At 33.4% G+C, this 22,577-nt stretch overlaps 1 protein-coding gene across 4 annotated transcripts; it reads left to right on the top strand.

Annotated features, from left to right (window-relative positions):
- Positions 1-2,119: 2,119 nt before the first annotated feature.
- Positions 2,120-20,904, top strand: LOC110020604 (E3 ubiquitin-protein ligase MBR1-like). 4 transcript variants are annotated; one of them, XM_020718758.1, is made up of 9 exons: positions 2,120-2,310; positions 10,512-11,484; positions 11,731-11,910; positions 18,777-18,910; positions 19,034-19,660; positions 19,754-20,130; positions 20,210-20,308; positions 20,400-20,549; positions 20,639-20,904. In XM_020718758.1, the coding sequence occupies exons 3-9, from the start codon at positions 11,879-11,881 to the stop codon at positions 20,795-20,797; spliced, it is 1,578 nt and encodes a 525-aa protein (XP_020574417.1). In that variant the 5' UTR covers positions 2,120-2,310; positions 10,512-11,484; positions 11,731-11,878; the 3' UTR covers positions 20,798-20,904. The 4 variants fall into 4 exon arrangements, with proteins under 4 accessions (XP_020574417.1, XP_020574420.1, XP_020574418.1 ...); XM_020718761.1 differs by having other exon boundaries at positions 10,512-11,910; positions 19,034-19,319; positions 19,431-19,660; XM_020718759.1 differs by having other exon boundaries at positions 10,512-11,901.
- Positions 20,905-22,577: the final 1,673 nt, after the last annotated feature.

The raw sequence follows: 22,577 nt of genomic DNA, 5'->3' as shown, positions 1-22,577 counted from the left end.
CTCATAAGTCCAGTGTTGTGAGGGGTAAGGCTGATTTAGTGCTAAAAAAGAGCGCTAAAGCCGCACGGGTGACTTGAGGAAAGTTAGTCCGTGACAGCTTGCTTTCATTTCTTCTTTACACTATAGAGTTTTCAGCTTTGTGTTTTTCATACAAGGCTTGTCGATAACGCTCTTTGAGTTTTTGAACAAGCTTAGAATTTTTGAAACATGAGTCACGAAGATAAGTATTTAGCAGAGCAATCATTATGGTACTTTGGTCAATCTTTAAAAAAATTTCAAACCAATTTCTAATTTTTTTCCTAAATTAATGGAGTTGTTTACTACACAATGTTTTGGGTTCCGGCGAAAAGAACCAAGCAAACCAAAAGGATGAAGGCAAAAAGGAAAACAACAAAAAGCAAAACAGCTTCAAGGTGAATGGAAAAAAAAAGTTTACAAATTGTTGTATTTATTGATTATTACTTATCTTTTTACTATTTTATTCAATTCCCCTTGAGAAAAGATAATAGATCTACATATTCATAATTGGTGCATTGCATTATTACTTATGTTTAAACCATATGTACTCATGTGTTATTATTGGAGCAAATTTATTTGGTTGCATTTGTTTAATATATTGTTTCATACCTCATATTTGAATTATATGTAATAATGATTTATTATTGGAAAACAATGTATCTGATTCGATAAACTTCATTTGCTCAATTTATGAGAAAAAAAAAACTATCAATTTATGAGTATCACCACTATACCACAATTTTTAAAAAACATAGTAAACTTTTAGGACATCAATTTTTAAATATTAAATATCCATAATGTCATAATTTATAGTTTCTCACATCAGAAGAATATATATATATATATATATATATATATCCATTAGCATATGTATATATTATTTGTGAGAACAAAACATAATATATCCATTTATATTATTATTTTACTACCCTTTTTTAAATATGATAAAACTCTAGAACAAAAATTTTTAAACTAAGAAATGCATAGCATCATAATTTAGTGTTTCTCACATCACAGAAGCAAACATTCATTTGTGAGAAAAAAAAAAAAAAATTTTCTGTATCACCACTATACCATTATTTTTCTAAGCATGAAAAAACTATTAGAACATAAATTTTCAATTAAAGAAGGTCCATAACATCATAATCTAATATTTCTCACATCATAAGAGTAGAATTTATGGTTCATTTATGAGAGAAAACATAATAAATTCACATGTACCACTATTAACCTCAACTATATTACAATTTTCCTAAAATATGGTAAAATCATTACAACAAAAATTTTCAAATAAAGAATTGAAAAAACAGAATATATGGTTCATCTATCAGAAAAATCACAATATATTAATCTATACCACCAATATGCTAATATTGTACAATTGTTTTTCTAAGAAAAAAAAAATTTTAGAAGAAAAATTTTCAAATTGTAAATGTGCAAAACATCATAATTTATTATTTCTCATATTAGAGGAGCAAAATATATATTTTATTTGTGACAAAAAATGAAATATATACATATATACTTTTTTTCTTGTTATTTAATATTAGTGATTGTTATGAGTTATTTTTTGTTGTTTATTGTCCCATTGATTTTGATTATTTTGAGTTGGTTCTGTCTATTTGTTGTGTTGTAGCTCGAGTCATCTTCGTGTTGTCCCATTGATTTTGATTATTTTGAGTTATTTGTTGTGTTGTAGCTCGAGTCATCTTCGTGTTGCAGTTTTCTTTTTATGGACGGACGTCTTTACTTTCTCTCATAAAAAATAAATAAAAATAATAAAAAAAATTATCACATGCGTATTGCATGCAGATGCATGCAAAAAATAGAAAAAAAGAATTATCACATGCCTATTGCGCGCACATGCGTATTGCATGCAAAAATTAGAAAAAAAGAATTATCACATGCCTATTGCGCGCAAAACAGCGGAACAGCGGAACAGCGGAACGTATGATAGCATGATCACAAGCGTTGCGCCTGCAAAACAGCGGAACAGCGGAACGAGTCGTGGCTGAACACCTGGGTCCCACTTTGGGAGACGACCGCCTCAATGCTAAATAACCAGTTGCCCCAGTAACAGAAACGGAAGCTGCGTCGGTTTCGTATTTTCTCAGGTTTTCTTCGTTTCCGTGTCGTGCCCTCAAACTTTTAGATTGTCCCATCCCCTATCCCTCTGTTCTTCTTCTTAAGAGGAAAGGAATAGGAGAGTTTAAGATCTGATCGGGAAAAGGAGGAACTTGTGGCTGTTTGAATCATTGGATCCGAGTTTCGGCGATCTATTGGTCAATTCTGGTAATTTCTCATGAGCATGAGCGATTGCATGGCTTTTTGATGTTTTCGTTTTTTAAATTGTCTTCTTGTTGTCTGAGGAGGCGATGAAGCAACAGCGCGCGTTATTTAGCTAGGATTTTGGCTTTTTGTTTTTCGTCTTGGGATATTGCTACTGTTTAGTCTTGTATACTTTACAGAAAAAGTGCATCAAAATCAGTATTGTTGATATCTCGGCGAGCATAGTGGTTATTAATTTGTTGATGTATTTTGGATATTGCATTGTTCTGCTATTCATGAAGTATTTACATGGAATATGGAGTGTCAATAATTCATTTAACTTTTTTCTCTGTATCTAGGTTACTGTTGAACAAATATGATTGACTGCGTTTACTCCTTTTGAGGACAAAATATAGCAAATGAGAATTGATATTCTTTGCCTCTTATGTTTCTGTACTTTTAGAAGGATTATTTAATCAATTTGTATTCCTTTTTTCATGTTTTTATCATTTTTATTTGCTTATTCTTTTGATGGCTTTCTATGACATGCAGGCTACTATATGCTTTTTGTTTGCATCTCTCTGATGTCTTAACTTCTTTGGTGAGCCATATAGATGATATTACCCCAAACTTGATGAACATGGCACTCCAGTGACCTCTAGCATTAGATTAAAGATTGTATTTGTGTGAACTGGTGAGGTTTGGTGGAATCAACAGAAATCTGTTCCTCCAGTTCTGTTTTGAGAAAAAGGGAATCTGTATGATACTTTAATTAGATTTGTTGGGGTACATCAGGAATATCAAATCTCTGGGCTTGTAAAACTTTTAGTTTGGACAATTTGATGATTTTTTCTCGTCCCTTTTTTCAATTGTATGGAGTTCACTAAGGTCATATTTGGATTCACTTTTGCTTTGTCTTTTTATTTTTTTCATCTTAAAATTTAGGTACTTGATAAATGCACATGCTTTACTTTTGTTAGTTGTTAATGGAATAAATGGATTGTTTCATGAAATTGCGAAACATTTACACTTTCACATGTTTTGGAAGGTTGTTTCAATTAGTTAGAATGCTTAGAGATTTATTAGTTTTTATATTATATAAGGGCTAATTAGGGATTAATTAGTGCTATAATTAGCATAATTAAGGATTTATTTCTATTTATTTACAAAAGAGTAGGTTTATGTAGTTAACATAAATCAATTGTCTATAATTACTTGTTAAGGCTAAGTAGAGAGTCATTATGATTTTGATTAATTGAGATCATGAATGTTCTTTTATTATTTTATTCAATAATTAGTCTCGATATAATTAAATATTTAATCTCTCTATGTAATTGGTATTTAACTTTTATATATGATAATTAAACAATAATTAAGTTTTGGATAAGATCATTGAATTTGTTATTATTAGTTATTGTAATCTAGCCTAGGATTTATAATAGCGGTATTAGATTTAGTATATAATCAATCAAATTATATATGATCATGATTTGAGCATCAAATTATGAAAATGTCAAAGATATTATGTCATTATAATTTAAAATGGTTGAGGCTACAAAAATTGTGTGATTCTCAAATTACACCATTGACATTAACGGTCAAACAAAAAAAGTCCATAGGTGAAGATAAAAATCAGTCGAGCACTTGCTAATATTATGATGAAGTCAAATTTAAATTTATTTGGATAATTTTGTATTTTGAAATAAATTTGAATTTCTCCTTTGTTAATGTAGTTTACGGAAGATAAAATTATTAATAAATTGTGAATTTAGGGGATAAGGTTGTGTACATATAAAAAAGTATGCTTCTCAGACGATGATGAGACCAACAAACCTGATAAAATGAAGATAGGCGACCGAAAGGCTTCTCCAGGAAGCTTGGGGGTCGCTGCAAGTAGACTTTAAGAGATGATCGCCAGGCGTTGAAGAGTCAAAGAAATGTGATAGGCCGCGGGCACCGAAGGTTGACCGACCTAGGGCCAAGCAAACTATAAGGCCAAGCGACAATGACCAATCTATGGATGATTGACACAAACTACACTTATCAGACCAACCAACAGTTCACAAGTTCAAAGGAGTCGGTCGCCCAGGGGCTGACACTTAATTGCTCGATCGACACTTAGACTCGTGATCAGAAAACTTAAAACTAATAATGGATCACTCAACCATCCAAGATCGTACATGAGAATAAGGGTGAAGGGGACATGGTACTTCATGATGGATTTGTCCTTTCGAGCATACTATTAAAAGCGAGCGACTGAATTGAAATTCTACAGCCCCACTCATGTCTTTTGGTGTTTAGTGGAATTCATTTATTTTAAATGATCTTGCATGTCTTTTCAGGATAGGGTTATCTCCTATAAATAGGAGACATTATACAGAAAAAGGGGAAAATTTCTTTGATTTGCATTCTTCCATCATGGAATCCCTGTCAATTCTGTCTTTCTCAAAGGATCTTTATTCTTTATTCTTTATTCTTTGTGTGCGTTCTATTCCTTGGGCGTGGCTCGAGAACAGATATGGGTTCAACACCCCTGAAAAGGTTCGGTGAGCATGAAGTAATGCCACACACAAGAAGAGGAGCGACACAAGTGGAAGAAAATATCCATGAGAACACAGATAACATGGAGTGCATCGGAGACTTTGTGATCCAACAAATCCAAGTATTTAAACATCAGATGAGAGAAATGACCAAGGAGACTTTGGTGAGAAATATACCCGGTACTCCAACAGGTGGTTCTCACACGTCAGAAATTTATCCTGAATGCAGATAAGGCACCCTCCCCGATGCCAAGAGTGAGCGATGAGATGTATCACCCAGACAGAGCTAGATCAGTACCCGAGATCGACACAGAACGAGCACATGAACACATGGTGTCTAGCCTCTAATAATGCTCTCTCTCAACACATCTCTAAAGCTGAAGCTTCTGAACTATTCAAGATCCCAATTCTGGAGTCGTACCAAGGAAAGTTTGACGGTGTGCCTATTAAGTGCAAACGATGCAATGAAGTGCTAACTTTTCCTTATGATCATGAAGGGGTTTACGCTTCGGTGGTTCTATAACCTTCCACTCGGAGTAATCTTTTCACTTACTAAGTTTAAAGGGATGTTCATGACATAATTTGCTATTGCTTATAAGCCACAAAAAATTTCTTAGGCATTGCTGCAGTTGTGGCAGGAACAAGTGTAAGCATTACACACATTTATTACCCGATTTCAGAGATAAATGTTGGAAGTATGAGATTTGGAGCCCACGGTAACACACGCGGCCCTCGCCAGAGGCTGAGAGAAGGTCCCTTTTAGCATACCTTAGGACTGTAGCGACCCAAGTTACTGGCAGAATTGTTGGAGCTTCCTAACGACCACATCTCAATAGAGAAACGCATCTTACCTAGTCTCATGGAGATCCAAACGACTACAACCACATCCACCAAAAGGTTCTCAGGGCGACGATTAGAAACTCAACCTTCTGCCACGATCATTGACATGCCCCCAATATGAAGACTATTCTTGATTACACCCGAAGGCTTACGCTATGAAGAGAAAGAGACACTTAAATGAAGAAAGAACGTAGTATCGAGAGCTCCAAAGTCTCTTCTCAACGCTCGAGGCAAAGCCACCAATTCCAAAAGTGTATTTTAGGACTTCATGCATCTCCTTATATCAATTAGGGCTTCAAAAGCGTATCTAAACATGCCAAATTCATCAAATTGTAGAGTCTGGATGGACACCGACATAGCTACGCCCGCCCAAAATCGACATAATTATGCCATAGGACAGCATAATTACGCACAGAGTAGCATAATTATGCCCCCTTTCTGGTTTGTGTAATTATGCCACTGTGGCATGGTTGTGCCATATTTTTTGGCAGAATTATTCCACATTATGCCATACTTTCTATGTTTTGGTATTTTATGTTTGTTTCGTAACTTTCAAAAATTTTCTTAATTTTCTATTTCTTTTCTTCTTTTTTTAGATATTTGAACGCTTTTTTGTTTTTTTTCTTCTTTTTTTAGATATTTGAACGCTTTTTTGTTTTTTACTTGTCTATGTATCGATTACACAGATAATTATTATAACTGATCGAGCATATATTTTAATGATTTTAAATGTTTGGTCTTTCCCAATTAATAATTCATATTCACTTCTTAATATGAATTTTGAAATCCAAAATCAAGTCTTAATTAAATTGGTTGAGTTGAAAATTAAAATGTATAGAATATCCTTGCTTAATTACTTATATTGATAATTACATTTTAATTGTTCTTGGATGATTAATCTAGGGGTAGAAGTAATCAAAGTAAATGACCAAATTATTAAGATATTAATTCTAATCCTCTCATTTGATGGATATTCAAAGCTCCTAAAAAGATTTACTCAACGTATCAAAATACCAAAAAATCCCACTTGAGTCATTATGCTAAAGTGATGTCTATCACTTTGTTATGTCAATTACTTTTAGGCAAGTATACATGCATAACTCTCCCGCCACCAAACATGTTTTTCTATTCTATAAACTGTATAAGAACGGTGATAAGAATCTAGTATGCAATAACAAGGAATCTAAATCTGATAACATATCACAGCGTAACAATAACACATGAAGATCGATAAGTGTAACACATAATCGTCTAGAAAACTAATATTTTTTTACATCTAAGTACCTGCATGAAAAGTCCCAAATGTGATCATTTCATTCACCTCACATAAAGATTCCGCACCAAAACTAACATGATACTTGCTAAGTAAAACAACTAAACACACTCAAAATAAATTCAAAGCAAATTTGAATCAAATTTCAAAGCAAATGCAAAACAAAAATATGCCCAAAACACATGGTAACATTGGGTTGCCTCCAAAGAAGCAATTGATTTAACGTCCTTAGCTTGACCTAAGATTAAATCAAGCCTAATATCCTTCATCTAGGATCAAAGTTTCATTTCAGTTATCCCAAATCGATCGCCCAATATTTTTGGTTGTCTCGAGAATTTCTCTGAATCCTCATATTTCATAATTTCTTGTAATTTCTCACTTTTAATTTGAGAATAGTCTTCCTGAGATATATATGGATTTGATTCAAATTATACCTTCTAAGGATGTTTTTTAGGTCCAAAACTCTCCCAATTAACTCGTTCTTTTGCATATCAGTATTTGGTTCACCGGTTGCAAGAAATGATTTCCTAGAAGGTGAGTTAGGGTTTTCGAAGTCTTTGTCCTGATTCTCACTAGGTGTTCCAGGCTCATGATCTAATGTTACGTGGCTATTCTCCTTCCTAGGGGCGTCTTCCAATTCCTCTTCCCTAGTCTCACTGCTGGCACTTGCTCATTTTCTTTTTCTTCATGATTCACTTCTATGTTAGTTGTTACTGGTAGCATCACTTAGGGTCTATGGCTTAAGAAGTTAACTAACTGCTTAGTTTGATTCTCTTAGTTCCTAATGACTGCAGTTTGGCTTCATAACTAGTTCTTCATAATGCTGCCAATTCTTCCAAAGACGATGTATTTTTCAAATCGGGGATCAGAAGTGAATTCAAGTGGGTATGTTGATCTAAAGTGGTTATTGCCCTTGCTGTTTCAATTTTCTACAATTTTGGCTTAGGTGGTCCCCCACAGCTGGTTATTTACACTTGAGTTATTACTGGTCCAATTATATTTTGGGTGATTATTCCAGCTTGGTTTGTAGGTATTGCAATGTAGGTTGAAATTATTTTATATAGTATCCAAGGTTTCCAAAGCAATTGTATTAGGATCTATTACTAGTTCATGAGTCATTTTTTTAGTTGGTAGGGATATTGGAATTGGATTTATCTTTAAATTGTCTAATGTTTTAAGAATGATAGCAATTTGTGAGGCTAGGATAGTCAGAACATCAATCTTATGCAGACTAGTCATCTTCTTAGGTGTGACTCTCTCAGATGACCATGGAAATTCGTTCATCACCATTTTCTCAATTAGTGAGTAGACTTTCTTAAATAATTTTGTCATAAGGGACCTCAGCTGCAACATCTATGATTTAACTTATGGATTAAAATAATCAATTGTAAAAGGTTTGCACAATCAGATAGTCAGATGGATTTCTTTAGCAATTCCTTGAGTTTCTCCTAAACTTTGTAAATGGACCCTAGCTAGCTCGCAGTTTACTGTATCATGAGGTTTGGCACTACGATCCCCTTCGTGGGTTTAGAATTACAATGATATAAAGGTTTATATCACGGGCCCTTCTTTGCTTCACAGAATCTCCGTGATTCTATCTTCGCTTTCACTGAGATTAGGGCACAACGTGTTCACAACCTGTACGATGTGATCGTTCCCCGAATCAAATGCTTAATACTAAATTGATAGGTAAGAAGACGAGTTTTTCACCGAAATTAGGGCAACAAAATATTTTACTTCAATAACATCAAGCAACACAACACAATACATAAAGGATAAGCACCTACATTTCAAGAGGTAAATGATCTCTCCCATACCCTAATCCTAACCCTAAACCTACAATTCAAGAGGTAGGCGATCTCTCCCAAACCCTAACCCTAGACTTAAGAGAACAACCACACATGACATAACCTTAAGCATAATAAGCTCTATTTATTTTATTCAAGAAAAATAAGCCCACTTTATATGAAATAATAATAAATACTAATAAAAAGCTAAATATCTCTTAAGCGAGAGTCTAACAGAATCATATTAGTTATACATTATTGTCTCTTACGTACTGTCAATATTGTTCCATCTGTCTTTTCCTTCTCTTCTTGGTTAAGAAACAAAAACTGCTATGTTTTGATGTAAAGAGAAACTTCTTCCCTGTCTTGGAAAAAAATTGTTACCGTTTTTCATGCTGATCAAAAAGTCCATTGCTTTGTTTCTTCCCTTGCTTTATTTATTATTTTTAATCTTTTGCTCTATTTTAATGGAAACAACGTATAGATCTCCATTTTTTATATTGTAGGTCAGCCATTACCATGCTACTTGATCAGCTATTATCATAGATCTCTATTCTTATGCTATTTTGGGTTGCCATCCAGTGCCATGTTCTTGTCTTGTGATCTTAATCACCGGATTTCCAGTAATTGCTCTAACTCCCCTTGTGGACTTTCGTTGACTTCTTCAACTTTCATGGTGTAATTTTAGAATCCCCACCATTGGCTGCCAACAATAATGATTCATTGCTTGTCAGGATCTGATGCTCAAATCATCATTTTGGATTATCATTGATAATCTACTATTTCCAATCCTTTTAACAATATATATACTAATAATTAATTGAAAGGATGAGAGAGAAAGGGATGAAAGCTGTAGTCTTAACATGTCCTAATTTTTTAATAAAATTTTCTCCTCTTTTAAATTTATAAGAAACTAAAATTTTGCAGAAAAGTTTCTTTAACATAAAAAGGTTCAATTTTGTTACTCAAAAAGCATGAGAAACAATTATGTGGATAGCTGTGGAAACGTGGGCTGTTGTTTACAGGAGTGAAAAAGAACTGTTTAAACTTTTTTTTTTTTCATTCCTTTATGATAATTGCTTCGAATTCAAATATCTAACTTCAGTGGTAAGGATAGTTATATGTATATATAGTTTTTGGTTAGTATGTTTTTCTTTTTCTTTATTTCTAAAAATGTTAAAAAAGATTGTCCAACTATGTTTATTTTTTTGGGGTTCATTTGGTTGTTTGAAGTTTGAAACATGTTTCGATAAACGATGGAGTTTACTGGATCCAATAATTGGCTGGTTGTGGGCAGAAGTCATTATGATTTAATATTCCATAAATCTTTCAAACTCTTTCAAACTTAATGATTTCATTTTCACAAATGAAGTGACTGAAAATAAAATTACCATTCTTTAAAATATATGTTTTTTTTTCTTTAAAAAATAAACGAGCTTTAAATGGAAAAATAATTTCAAACATGGCCTAGTAATCTTGTTGTTTGTTTCCTGACATTGTCCGAGTACTCTTATTATTTTCATAGAGAATATAGAAACAAGGTGCATTAACGAATCATAGTCAGTAATCGCAAGTAATAAAAATTAATTGGGTGGATATTTGGTAACATGAAGAATTCTACTTGAATGTTATCAACTAAATCATACGTCGTGTTGCAGGCTTTTTCAGTGTTCTTCTGGAAACATTGAGAAGATGGTTACATCTTTGATATTGATTTTCTCGAAGATTATTAAGCATAAGAAGCTTTGATATGGACCTCTAATTTGGCATCCTATTTATATGTAGGTGTTGGCTAAGTTCTCATATCCTTTTTTGACGGTTTGGGAATTTTAGAAGAAAGCAATGATGCTCCTTAAAAGAATACCATGCCAATCCAAGGCATTTGGCAGCAACGCGCATCACAGTATCATTCTTATGTATCTGCTGCAGGATGCTAGGGTTAAATCCTATGCATTGAGGGGCACTTAAATACTGCTCTAGCATTCCTCCTGCAATAGAATGATAACTGAATGATTCTATCATACCCTAGCACAATCTACAGCTGAGGTTTGCATGAAGAGCATGTTTAGTTACCTGCTTGGATTTTATTCTGTTTAATGGACCTTTTCATTCTTGCTCTCAAGGTTTTATTAGAGAGTGGCCAGCCCATAGTAAACAAATGGTTTTTGTATGTAACATTTTTTTATTCAACATGCCTTTATTCTATTACTAAAGCTCCATTTAACAGAGGGCGCACCGCCATGGTGTAAAAAGCATGGTAGTTTGAAAGATTCTGATTTCTCACAAAGTATGATTTAGGTTATGACCTTATGGCCATGTAAAGGAATAATGGAATTGAATCCTTCCTAAAACACGCATGCACACCCGCTTGTGACATAGTCCAATTGGATAGGGTGAAATTGGCGATCAACTTCTGCTTGTTAAGTTGGGTTGGGAGTGATCCAGAGGAAACCACGAGGCGCAGTCTTGAACCCTTTTTGAAAAAATCATTTTGGGAGTGATCTAAAGGAAACCACATGAGGATGATACAGAATCCTGTGATGTAGTGCAAGTTTGTATATACAGATCGGGAAAAATGGTTGGGTTGATTCTGGGGAATGTTCAACATCTCTACTGAGTTTAAGTACTTTTAAGTCAGGGGCTAGCTGATCACAAGAAGATTCTCTTTTTTTCAGTGCAAACTCATTTCTTTGAAGTAATGGACTGTTCATTCAAGATATTTTATGCAGTCCTTCAAATTTGGCATCCCCATGGCTAAGTATCTCACTCGCTTTTCTCTCTTTTTATATCTTTTCTCTCTCTCTCTCTCTCTCTCTCTCTCTATCTCGCTAAACCTCTCTCGCCATTCAATCTCTCTTCTTCTCACCCATCCTTCCCCGTTCATTTATTTTCGCCATTTGTAACTCCTATAGATCAAAAAGTAAATTCTTGGTATTGCCGTAGTTGCCCCTAGTCTTTAGACAGGTATTTCTGATGATGGCTTGGCATTTGTTTAATGTTGTAGAAATGGGAGGAACTCATCCTCCATAACCTTAAAATACTGTCTCTGAGTACAATTTCAGCAGTTGTGTGAAAGCTCCGGAGGAAGTTCACTATGCGCATACCCATAGCCAGCTCCACTGTTTGTTTTTGATATTCTAATCTCGCTTTACATGGAAAGGCCTCCTTTTACAATGTTCGTCAGGTACCTTGTAATTCAAGCTATTTTTATTGCTGTAGATATGTTCTCCTCAGAAACTACATTTTTATTTTATCCTGGATCAATTGCTTTTTGAATTTTGCTAATAGTTTTTATGATAATACTCTTTCATTTAGGCTGTTTTACTGCAGAGGGGTTAGATTTTGTGTTTCGGTATTAAAACTTTTTTCTTTTTAAATTTTACCCTACATCATTCTATTTAGGTTCATTTTATTTCAGTTATAACAAATCTTGTAAAGACAAAAACAAACAAAATTTACTTTTAAAGAAGATCCTATTTTGTAGAGCTATTTTGTTTATCATGTTTTCTAGTTTGTTTGGTCATATGCTTATAGAAGGTAATGAACTATACAATTACAATGGAAATTGGCAGCATCTTGTTCTTATGTAAACATTTTGTTGTGTGTTAGGAATTCTTTGCATATTTTAAGTTGCTTAAATCGAATGTAGTAAACACTAATATTATGAGCTTTAATTTTCTCGTTTCATTGCTCAAAGGATGTAGGGTAGACCTTGGTGAAACTATGTAATGACATCATCCACCCACTCACAGACACAGACACACAACACACAGACACAGACACAGACACACAGACACAAAAACAACACAAAGACATAGATAAGATGGAGTACAATTTAAGAAATAAGGGGATTATACAAGCATATACACAAAGCCCTTTAATAATCAATAAAAATAATGAGAGTAGATCTCATTAAACCTGGGATCAAACTTTATTTAAAGAAAGAAAAAGTGGAGAAAAGAAATTCCTCTCATTAGACCTCCAAGAACTCAACAATATTAGATCTCCTCAATTGGAAAATCAATACAACAACAACAACAAAACCTTAATCCCACTACGTGGTGTCGGCTACATGAATCACTTTCTTCATTGCGACCTATTTAGCGTCATATTTTCAGTCAATTCTAATAAATTAAGATCATTTTTTATACAATAAGCCCAAGTCTTCCTAGGACTACCTCTGCTTTTATTAACATAAGTCGAATCTAAAACATCTACTCTCCTAATCGGATCATTAGATGGTCGACGTTTAATGTGACCAAACTATCTAAGACGACTCTCTCTAATTTTGTCCGTCATTGGAGCTAATCCCAACCCTATGACAAAGATATTCATTTTGCATTTTGTCTCTAAATGTAAAGCCACTCATCCACCTAATCATTCACATCTCGGCAACACTTAACTTAGTATTATGCTTATTATGCTTCTTATGCTTCTCTTTTAAAGGCTAACATTCAACACCATAGAACATTGCAGGTCTCAATTGGAAAGTCAACAAACAATTTAAATGACAAATCATCGTTGTCTCCATACCTGAATGCCTTGAAGGGTATTAACTGTAAGTACGAATCATGTCTAGGCAATGACTCCACGTTTTAAATTAAGACTTTTTTAATCTGTTGGTTGGTAGAATTAAGAATCTTATCAATTTATATATCATCTTCAACTTCTTATGAAGTCGTACATTATATCATTATGCTTGGTTTATTTCATGATTAGACTATATGAATGCCACTCTGATTATTACAAAATACCATTGAACTATTTTAGTGCAAGCCAAATTTTTTAACCAAACACTCCTATCAATGAACTTTAATAACTTCGGTAAGGGCTATGTACTTTATCTCAATAGTGGACAAAACAATGTAGGCTTAAGGGTTGCCTTCAAATTAGCCCATGGAGAGTGAAGACATACCTAGTTTGAGGACTCCTATCAAGATAATTAGTATATCATATTTTCTCCTATTCAGAATTAGAAATCCCTGGCATTGCCATATGTAGGCTTGGCATACATCAAACGCATACATAAGCTTGTATTGCTATTGGAATACCTTATTATTCATTATATTGCCTTCTAGTGACCCTGCAATCCTTACCCGTGTATCAACTAAAAATGCTATTAGGTGAAGTATCTAAGCGAGTCCACTATGTGTCGTACGTAATTCCCAAACCACTTTTAATGAGTGAGGAGCTATTGATAATTGAAAGTTACTAGCAAGTGGCTTCACAACATTCACATTGAATTTCTCTAACGCCTCAATGAATCTCATTTTTGTTAGAAAAAAAGCCAGGTTAGGATCTATGATTCGGTAATGTAACTTGGGATGATATGGACAATGAAAACACAAAAAGAAAAGTTATAGTTGTAGGTTATCTATCCACTCTTATCTTTTATGCAAATTAGTCACTTTTAATTTAATAAGTAGCAAATATGTTTCTTTAATTCAAAACAATAATGCACTAGTTGCAAAATTGTGAAATCTAATTCAAAATTTGAGAAGGAATATAAAAAAAATTTGAGAAAAAGATCAAAGTGGATTCTCAATCATTTATGAGGACTCTTTTAGTCCAGAACTATCAAATGTGTCCGACTTAGTCTCTTGACTTCTTAGATATGCTTCAAAATAGTCCATTTACTTTTCAAATTTCATCCAAAATAATCTAAATGATGAGCTATTTTGGATTATATTTGACGAGCCTAGTGATTAAATTGAACAAGCTAGATAATTGTGGTTAAAATAAGCCAATATAAAAATTTTGAAGATCAATTTTTGCCCTTTTTCCTCATATTTTTATGATAATTAAAATTAATATCCCAAAAATTAATCTAACACCTTCAACACTTGATAGAACTTCATTCATGCTTACTCATAGATATTTAAGTAGATAGAAATTTAGATGTAGAAATACCCAATAGAAAGAGATTTTTTCCATTGAAAGTAGTCATCAAGGCTTACAAAACCCTCAAAGAATATTCATCCAACAAAAAACACAAGAATTTGGGATTACTGAAATCGTTACTCAATATTCGATGATTTTTACATGCCTCGTGTGTCATATATAGCTTATGAAGAAACCAAAAATAAAAAGTTCCTCATTATCCTTATAGATCATGTAAAACTTTGTTAACTTTCAACTTTCCCAACACTAGCTTTCAATTTTACTCATTTTATATATTCTTAGAAGGAAAACCAAAGAGGTGAAAAGCTATGGTCTAGCCCAAATGCTTTCGTAAGATGAGCCTTTAGATTATGGATTTATAACATTTTTTGTAGCTGCAATTGGCATGATATCTACATACAAAAGCAAATATAAAAAATAAAATATACATTTATCGTTAAATATGTAACTATCAAATGTTCAATACCACTGCCTTTGAGATTATTTTTATCCATGTAAGATTTTTTTCTTAAGAGATGCACGTGATACGGGTGGTGGTTTTGTGTGATTTTTCTTATTCAAATTTTGTAGAGAATTAAACTCCAATCACCTATGGACTACTCTGATACTTTTGTTGATACTCTCTTCATAAGTGGATGGCTCTAAAGCAAGCTCCAATAGATATAAGTATATATGCTAGTATATATGAATAATTGAATTCCTCATAACAATATTTATGATGTGGCCTAATCATCCTCATAAGAATTATGAGAAGAAATATTTTGTTTAGTTATTGTGTTGTCAATTCTTTATGAGAACCAATCTCCATCGGTTATTGCGGTTCGTTATCATTGAAGTAATTTTGCTCAATCTTGAATGTAAGAAGCTGATCTTCCTTTTTTCTCGTCTTAAAACATCAATTTAATTTGAATTACTAAATTGCAAGTTGTGCATTAAACTTGACATCCTTGTTGATCACAGAACTATCGATTGGGGTCTATATGGGAAAAGCTGTATGCATTCACTCTAAATGCATAAACAAGAAATATGCTTATCTTAGCTCTCAGGTCCAATTTTCCATCCATAACTTGGCCAGAAACAGGACAAAAGAAGTATGTTTACTCCTATTTACCCCCATGATGTCCTTAATCTGTGATGGTTTTCCAAAACATAATGTTTTCAAAATCTAAAAAACCATTTCTATCGTAACAATGCAGACCTCTTTTACTCGACTTCAACAAGCCTCTAACATATGCCCAAGCCACGTATGCAATAACTTATGAATCATATAAAGAAATTAATTTTGCACTTAGTGTGCTGTACTGCAAGAAGTAGAGACTAACAAGCTTCTCTGCTTTTGTCAAAATAATAACATCTTTAAAACATTTGATGCTTCTTTGCATCTGTGCCCATTATAGTCTAAGCAACCTAATGATATAAGATTCGTATTCAATGTTAGAACATGACTGACCTCTCTTAAAGTTCTTATCATTTCATAATGTGTCTAAATATGAATTATATCTATCCAAATGATCTTATAATTTTATCCATTTCTAATAATGATGCTTCCACCGCTAATAAACCTACCTATGTGAGATGTTATGCCATGTGAACCACCAAAATCAATCATCTAATCTTCAATTGAAGGAACACAATAATCTGGTATTGTTAAAATGGTTCAAACACACGTGTGATCCTCTGCCATTACTACTAACTTCCTTACAATTCTCAAATTTCCTTCAAAATCTTATCAAAATTTTTTATAAATGCAAGTCAAAAAAAATGAAATTGGCTCTTCTTTGTGAGCTTTGATTTTGGTTTGCTTTTACTTTCTTGTCTGTTTCTCATACTTATCCAAATCAATAAACCTTCTATAGGGATTTCTTTTTGATAGTTCATCCTCAAATCATTAACGTAACCATATAAATGTCTTGAAATTATTGTGATTTTCATACATCAATATGGTAATAACATGCTCTTAAAAGGATGACATATGTCACAAAAAAATAAAATTTTACCTTTGTTTTTTATCTTCTCATTAATATAATCTATATCTATGATAAGCTTATTATAGGCATCCAAATGCTCATTATTTGATGTAACGTCCTTAATATGGAAAATAACTTCTTCATTTATAGAGCTTTTAATTTTTTTACAACATTTGTGATTTTTTAATCTACTGAATTTGAACTATCCTAATCTCCCAAACTGAAGATAACTGATTGACATTTTGATCCTCACTTTTCATTTATTCCTACTAGAGTTTCCTTCCCCTTAAAAAGCTTATTATAGGCATCCAAATGCTTATGATTTGATGTAACATAATATGAAAGGAAAGTAACTACTGATTGATGTATAGAGCTTTCAAGTTTTTTTACATCATTTGTGATACTTTAATCTGCTGAATTTTAAATATCCTAATCTCCCAAAATGAAAATAATTGATTGACTTTTTGATCCTTCCTCATCATTTATTCCTACTAGAGTTTCCCTACCATTAAAAGCTTCTGGCAGTTTCTTTTGTCATACATGCTCTTATGCTTATTTTTCTAGTGTTGTAATCTTTGCTCCAGTCAATTTCTTGAACATATGGTTGGAAGTGTCTATCAACAAACTCTATTGAGCGGGTTTCGCCAAATTCTATTTGAAAATGGATTTTATAACACATTGTTTTGATAAGTTTTCTCAAACTTTCTCATTTGATAGTACATGAGTGGTATGTATGAAATAACAAGAACTACTTAGAGACAAATAATTTTTTGTGTTTACATGATTTAACCAAGAATGACCTATTATGGGGCAAGAATGCACACTGAATCCACTAATTAGATGGAGGGTTACATAAAAAAGACAATTATATGGTATCTATCTAAACACCTTGAAACATCAATAAAAAGGAGAAGCAACCAGTCCTTGAAACAATTTCTTCTAAAGAAAAATAAAAAGAAGTGTTGAGATAATTTGTCTTGAAAAATCTCCAAGAACATGACAACAACAGATGTCCCTTATTATCTTTCCTTCAATTTCCCAGCAGCATCAGCCTGTTTTTCCCTTTCATGAACAACACAAAATTACATCCCACCATTTTTGTTTTGGTACCTAGGGAAGATTGCTGCCTCGAGTTTTGTTTAATTCTTACGATTTTTATTCATGAGAAAAAAAAAATGCTTTCCACATTCCCGTCCGTAGGACAAAATCACAGCCTTGATTTCCTCCTGTTTGCAATCGTGATAAAATAAAAGAACTGCAGCCAACCTCTAGCTTATCTTTTGTAGACTCGTCAAAACTACTACCCTGATTTGTTGAGTAGTGGGGTCAATTAGGCCTATTATGATTTCTAAAAAACCATTTAATATTTTATATAATCCAAAATAATTTATTATTAGTAAATTTTGTACTTCATCTATGAATGATAAACTGATATAAAAAATAGAGGCTTTCTATTGATACCTTTTCTTAAAGTCAAATTTATTGTTTATCATCATAAGGAATGAATTAAACTTATCAAACACTAGTACATGTGAAGAAAAGTGTCAAAGCAATTGTTTAACATCATAAGGAATGAAATAACCTTGTCAATGCTCGTACATGTTAAGAAAAGTTTCAATCCTGGGACCCACACTCTTATCTTCACATGTGTTGTTCAAGTCCATGTCAATATTTCTTTAAACACAATTGTGTCTCTTGCTTGCATATATTTGTTTTATTTGGAAATATATACATTTGATGTTGTAATATTGGGCTCAATTGTCTCTGTTAGTGAATCTTCATTCTTTGACTGTCCGAAGTAGTGGAAGTTTTCCCTGTTGACTCTTTTAAAGCACTTTCAAATTTTTAATATCCTAATTTTCTTACTCCTTATATGTTGCTTAGTGTAAAATTTCTGTAAATGAGTCAGGTGGATCTTCTTAATGAAAGCCACGCTTTGTTGAGTGACATGTAGCCTTTTTAAGTTTAGAATTTAAGCATTCATGGCTTATTGTTTTTGGACTTGACAGCAAAAAATTTATGAAACCAAGACTTTACGAAATAATAAATTTTAATTTATTTATACCTTCAAATTACTGCATCACTGCTGTGGTTTATTATTGCCTTCAGTTCAAAAATCTTAATGATATATATTTTCTGTAAATGAGTAATGTTAATCGCCATTTTATCAATCTCTTTCCAGACTCGGTTTTCTTCAGATTAAAATTGGCATAGAAACAATGGCACAAAGAAATATCTTCTATGCATCGCCATTGCCTGAATTCCAAAACGTGCATCTCTCGAATCCTCCAAATGTCAATCCCCAGAGGCACATTGGTAAATTTTCCATTTATGCTGTTTTGATGCTCTATGTTTATCCAAGCTTGTTCATTGATTCATAAATGCCATGTTCTTTTCTTTGAACTCTGATTTCTAATAATCTTGATATTTGACTTGCAGAAAGGACTATGTTGGGATCAAATGAGCTAACGATAATGAATTATAATGTGAATTCCTCTCATCCAAATACTGCTAATTCTAATGCAATTTGTGACAACTATCAGCATCCTATTTTTACCATCAGCAGTAACCAAAATATGACATACCAAACTCAAATTGTACCTTACTGCTACAATCACAATGCTAATCAGACTGGGGTTACAATGTTTTATCCACCAGCAGCGAATTCTAGGATTGCATTTAAAAGGAAGACTCCTGCACACCCAGTGTACCAGAATCCCTATGGGTATCTGTCTACTGGAACTTCTTCCAACTTTCCAGTTCCCCCAAATAGTTTTCAGCTGAAGCATATGCCGTTCTGTTCTAGCCCTCTACATCCTAATAGCAATGTTTACAGGTACCAAGATGAGACTCTTCTATCTGTCGGTGAAGAATTTCAGAGGAATGTGAGAATCCGGCATAACAATGCTCCTCAAGCAGAGCTGAACCCAGCATGGCAACCTTCTTCAAGTAGACCAACACAGCTGTTGCACTCATCATCAAGCATTTTAGCTGCCACTGTTGTTGGTGGTCCATTGAACCGCAACTCTTTACCTGGAACATATTCCCAAAGGAATCATACTACAAGTTAGTATGATTTATTCCTTTAATTCTTTTTCTTTTTTTTTAATACTCTTCTTCCCTTGTATTGCCTTATCTTACTGTTTCTTTGAGCTGCAGATCCTGGCTGGAATCGGCCTGTTTCAAGCAATGGTGTCTTTGGTAGCGATACTGAACAGAATAGTGCTTGGAACTCAGATAACAGTAGAAACTCACATTCAAGACTGCCTAATCCGCAAGGTTCTGATGCTCAAGCCACTTGGGGATGTCCTACCAGTTATGATCGAAGGCTAGTTCTTAATAGGACCTCTTCAAACTACACAAACCTGGCTGCTACCCAGAGTTATGGCCCTTCCGGCAATGGCTTTGTTTCATCCTCTAGAATTCCTCGGTCAATTAATCTTCAAAACAGCTCCACAAATAGAGTTCTGAGGAACGTTAATGCTGGCTGGCCAACTTTCATTCCCGGTAATGCACAGCGTGGATGGACTTCTCAGGTAAAGTCGAGCTAAGCAAAAATGCTATTTCAAAGTGCATGTTCAAAAGCTATCTTTGTCATAATGTATTTTTCCACAGGGCTTTTCTATGACGGATATTTCTCGCTCTGCTTATGCGCTCGATTTGACTGATGAACATAGGGATATGAGACTCGACATAGACAACATGAGCTATGAGGTTTGTGAATCCTCCTCAACTATCTTTTACTGCATCATTAAGTTTATGGTGTTTCAATGTATCATATACGCTTCTTCTTTGCTTACTACAGGAGCTGCTCGTGTTGGAGGAGACTATTGGAAATGTGAGCACTGGTTTGTCAGAAGATTATCTCACCAAATGCTTAACTGAAAGACTGTATTGTTCATCTGCATCTGCCCAGGATGATAAGGATGAAGAAGCCTGCTGCCCTATATGCTTGGTAAAATCTTAAAAATCCATGTTTTCCTTTAAATATTTCTAGATATTATCAAGTATTGATCTTGAATCTTTCTCATAATGTGGAAACAGGAGGAGTTCAAGGATAATGATAGTCAGGGATTAATGAAATGCCCGCATGTCTATCATTTCACCTGCATCAAGAAGTGGTTAAAGTTGAAGAAAACCTGCCCAGTTTGCAAGGCTCCGGCGCTTGATGATGAGAAGCAGAAACAGACCGTTTCTTCATGATTAGCTATATCTTAACTTGCTAGATAGTTGCTTGCAATCTGCCTTTGAAAATTGTAAATAAGATGGTAAATTGCAGTATATTTTAGGGACTTACAGTTGCCATTCGTTCTATTCGTTCAATTGCATAGTTAATTTCATTGCCATTTATTGATTTGCCCATTAACTAGCCAAATTAGATTTGTCTTCACTGGATGCCATCATGCCAACTCTATATCTCATGGTTCTTGTAATATATAATATGCTTTTTATATATCATATGCACATTATTAAGGGCAGTGTGAAGTTCCAACTAGATTAACTCCACATAAATTACTGAGCCAACTTCCCTTGTTTGTACCAACCTTTACACTTATTAATTGAGTGAGATATTTAGTAAGGGAGTGCTCCACCTTCAAAGGTTTTGATAGCATATTGGTTATGGTTGGCAAATTCTAAGAAAATAACTCATTTTTGACCCAACCATTGAATTTTCATTATTATATTTAGAAAACTAATTTATATTTTGTGCTTGTTTTATTTTTAATTTGTACGGATTGCAAAATTTAAGTTATTCATGACTGTCTTGCAATAGAACAGAAGTAGAAATGTTCTATCAATACAATTTGTTCTAGGATTGCCTAGGAAACTAAAGGTTTTGATAGCATATTGCTTATGGTTGGCAAATTCTAAGAAAATAACTCATTTTATACCTTGCAATAAAATAAATGATGCTTTGTGTATTACAAGACTATTCCTTAAAGACAATATTGTGTTACATGAGACATTATTGTGTTATATGATACAAAAAAATATATATTTTGTGCTGCTTTATTTTATTTTGCACAAATTGCATAATGTAAGTTGTTCATGGCCATCAAATCAAGGGGTAGCTATGCCTTGGTGACATGAACTTTATTATAGTTATTTTTTGCTTATTTGCTGCTTCCTCCCTCACAAGATTCTCTCTTCAAAAGCATTTGAATTTTGAATTTGGTTGCATTAGGCTGTAAATACAAAATTTTGAAGCTTGAAAATGCTTTATGCTTGGTGGTCATCCTCTCTCTCTTAAGTGCTTCTTATTGGAAGTTCTTATCTTCATCCTCTTACCGTAAAAATTTCTTAACTCAATAAAAAGATAATCTTTCATTTATGATGCCTACTTTTCTAAGAGCATCTCATTCTTTCTACCGGCCTTAGTTATGGAGCATAACTGTTCCCCCCTCAACTAGGCTCTAGAAATTTGACCACCCCTCTCACAAAAATACTCATACTTTTCCAATAACTCTTTCATACATCCAACCACATCGCTTACATAATAAAATAATCATTACAATAACTTTTATGATTTTATCTTGTTCTTTATTACTAATTTACAAAAGGCCATAAGAGAGAGAGAGTTTATAAAAGTTAGGACCCACTCACACTTACCTAAATGTTTGGTTAACCCTTTTGACCAAGAGGCCTACTCTCTTACACTCACCTTGACCAAAGTTCAACCAAATCCAAAATAGGTTGAACCAACTTAGAGCTTTAACTTATGTTGATCAATTTGGGTTGCTTAGATTAAATCATTTAAAATTGAATCCAAACATAATCAAATAAGACATTTTTTAGGTTACTCCCAACTCAAATGAACTAAAATCATAATCAATTACACTTAATTAGATTTAATGGGCTCAAATTATAGACTCAATTGGGTCATTTAGTCTAAATTGACTAAATCTTATCCAAACTTAGTTTAAATCAACCAACACATTTTTAGGTCTAATTATAGCCAATCAAGCTTGATTGACCTTTATTG

Source organism: Phalaenopsis equestris, unplaced genomic scaffold (assembly GCF_001263595.1).
Source record: "Phalaenopsis equestris unplaced genomic scaffold, ASM126359v1 Scaffold000105, whole genome shotgun sequence".
NCBI classification, from domain to species: domain Eukaryota; kingdom Viridiplantae; phylum Streptophyta; class Magnoliopsida; order Asparagales; family Orchidaceae; genus Phalaenopsis; species Phalaenopsis equestris.
This window is presented reverse-complemented; position numbering and strand designations above follow the sequence as displayed.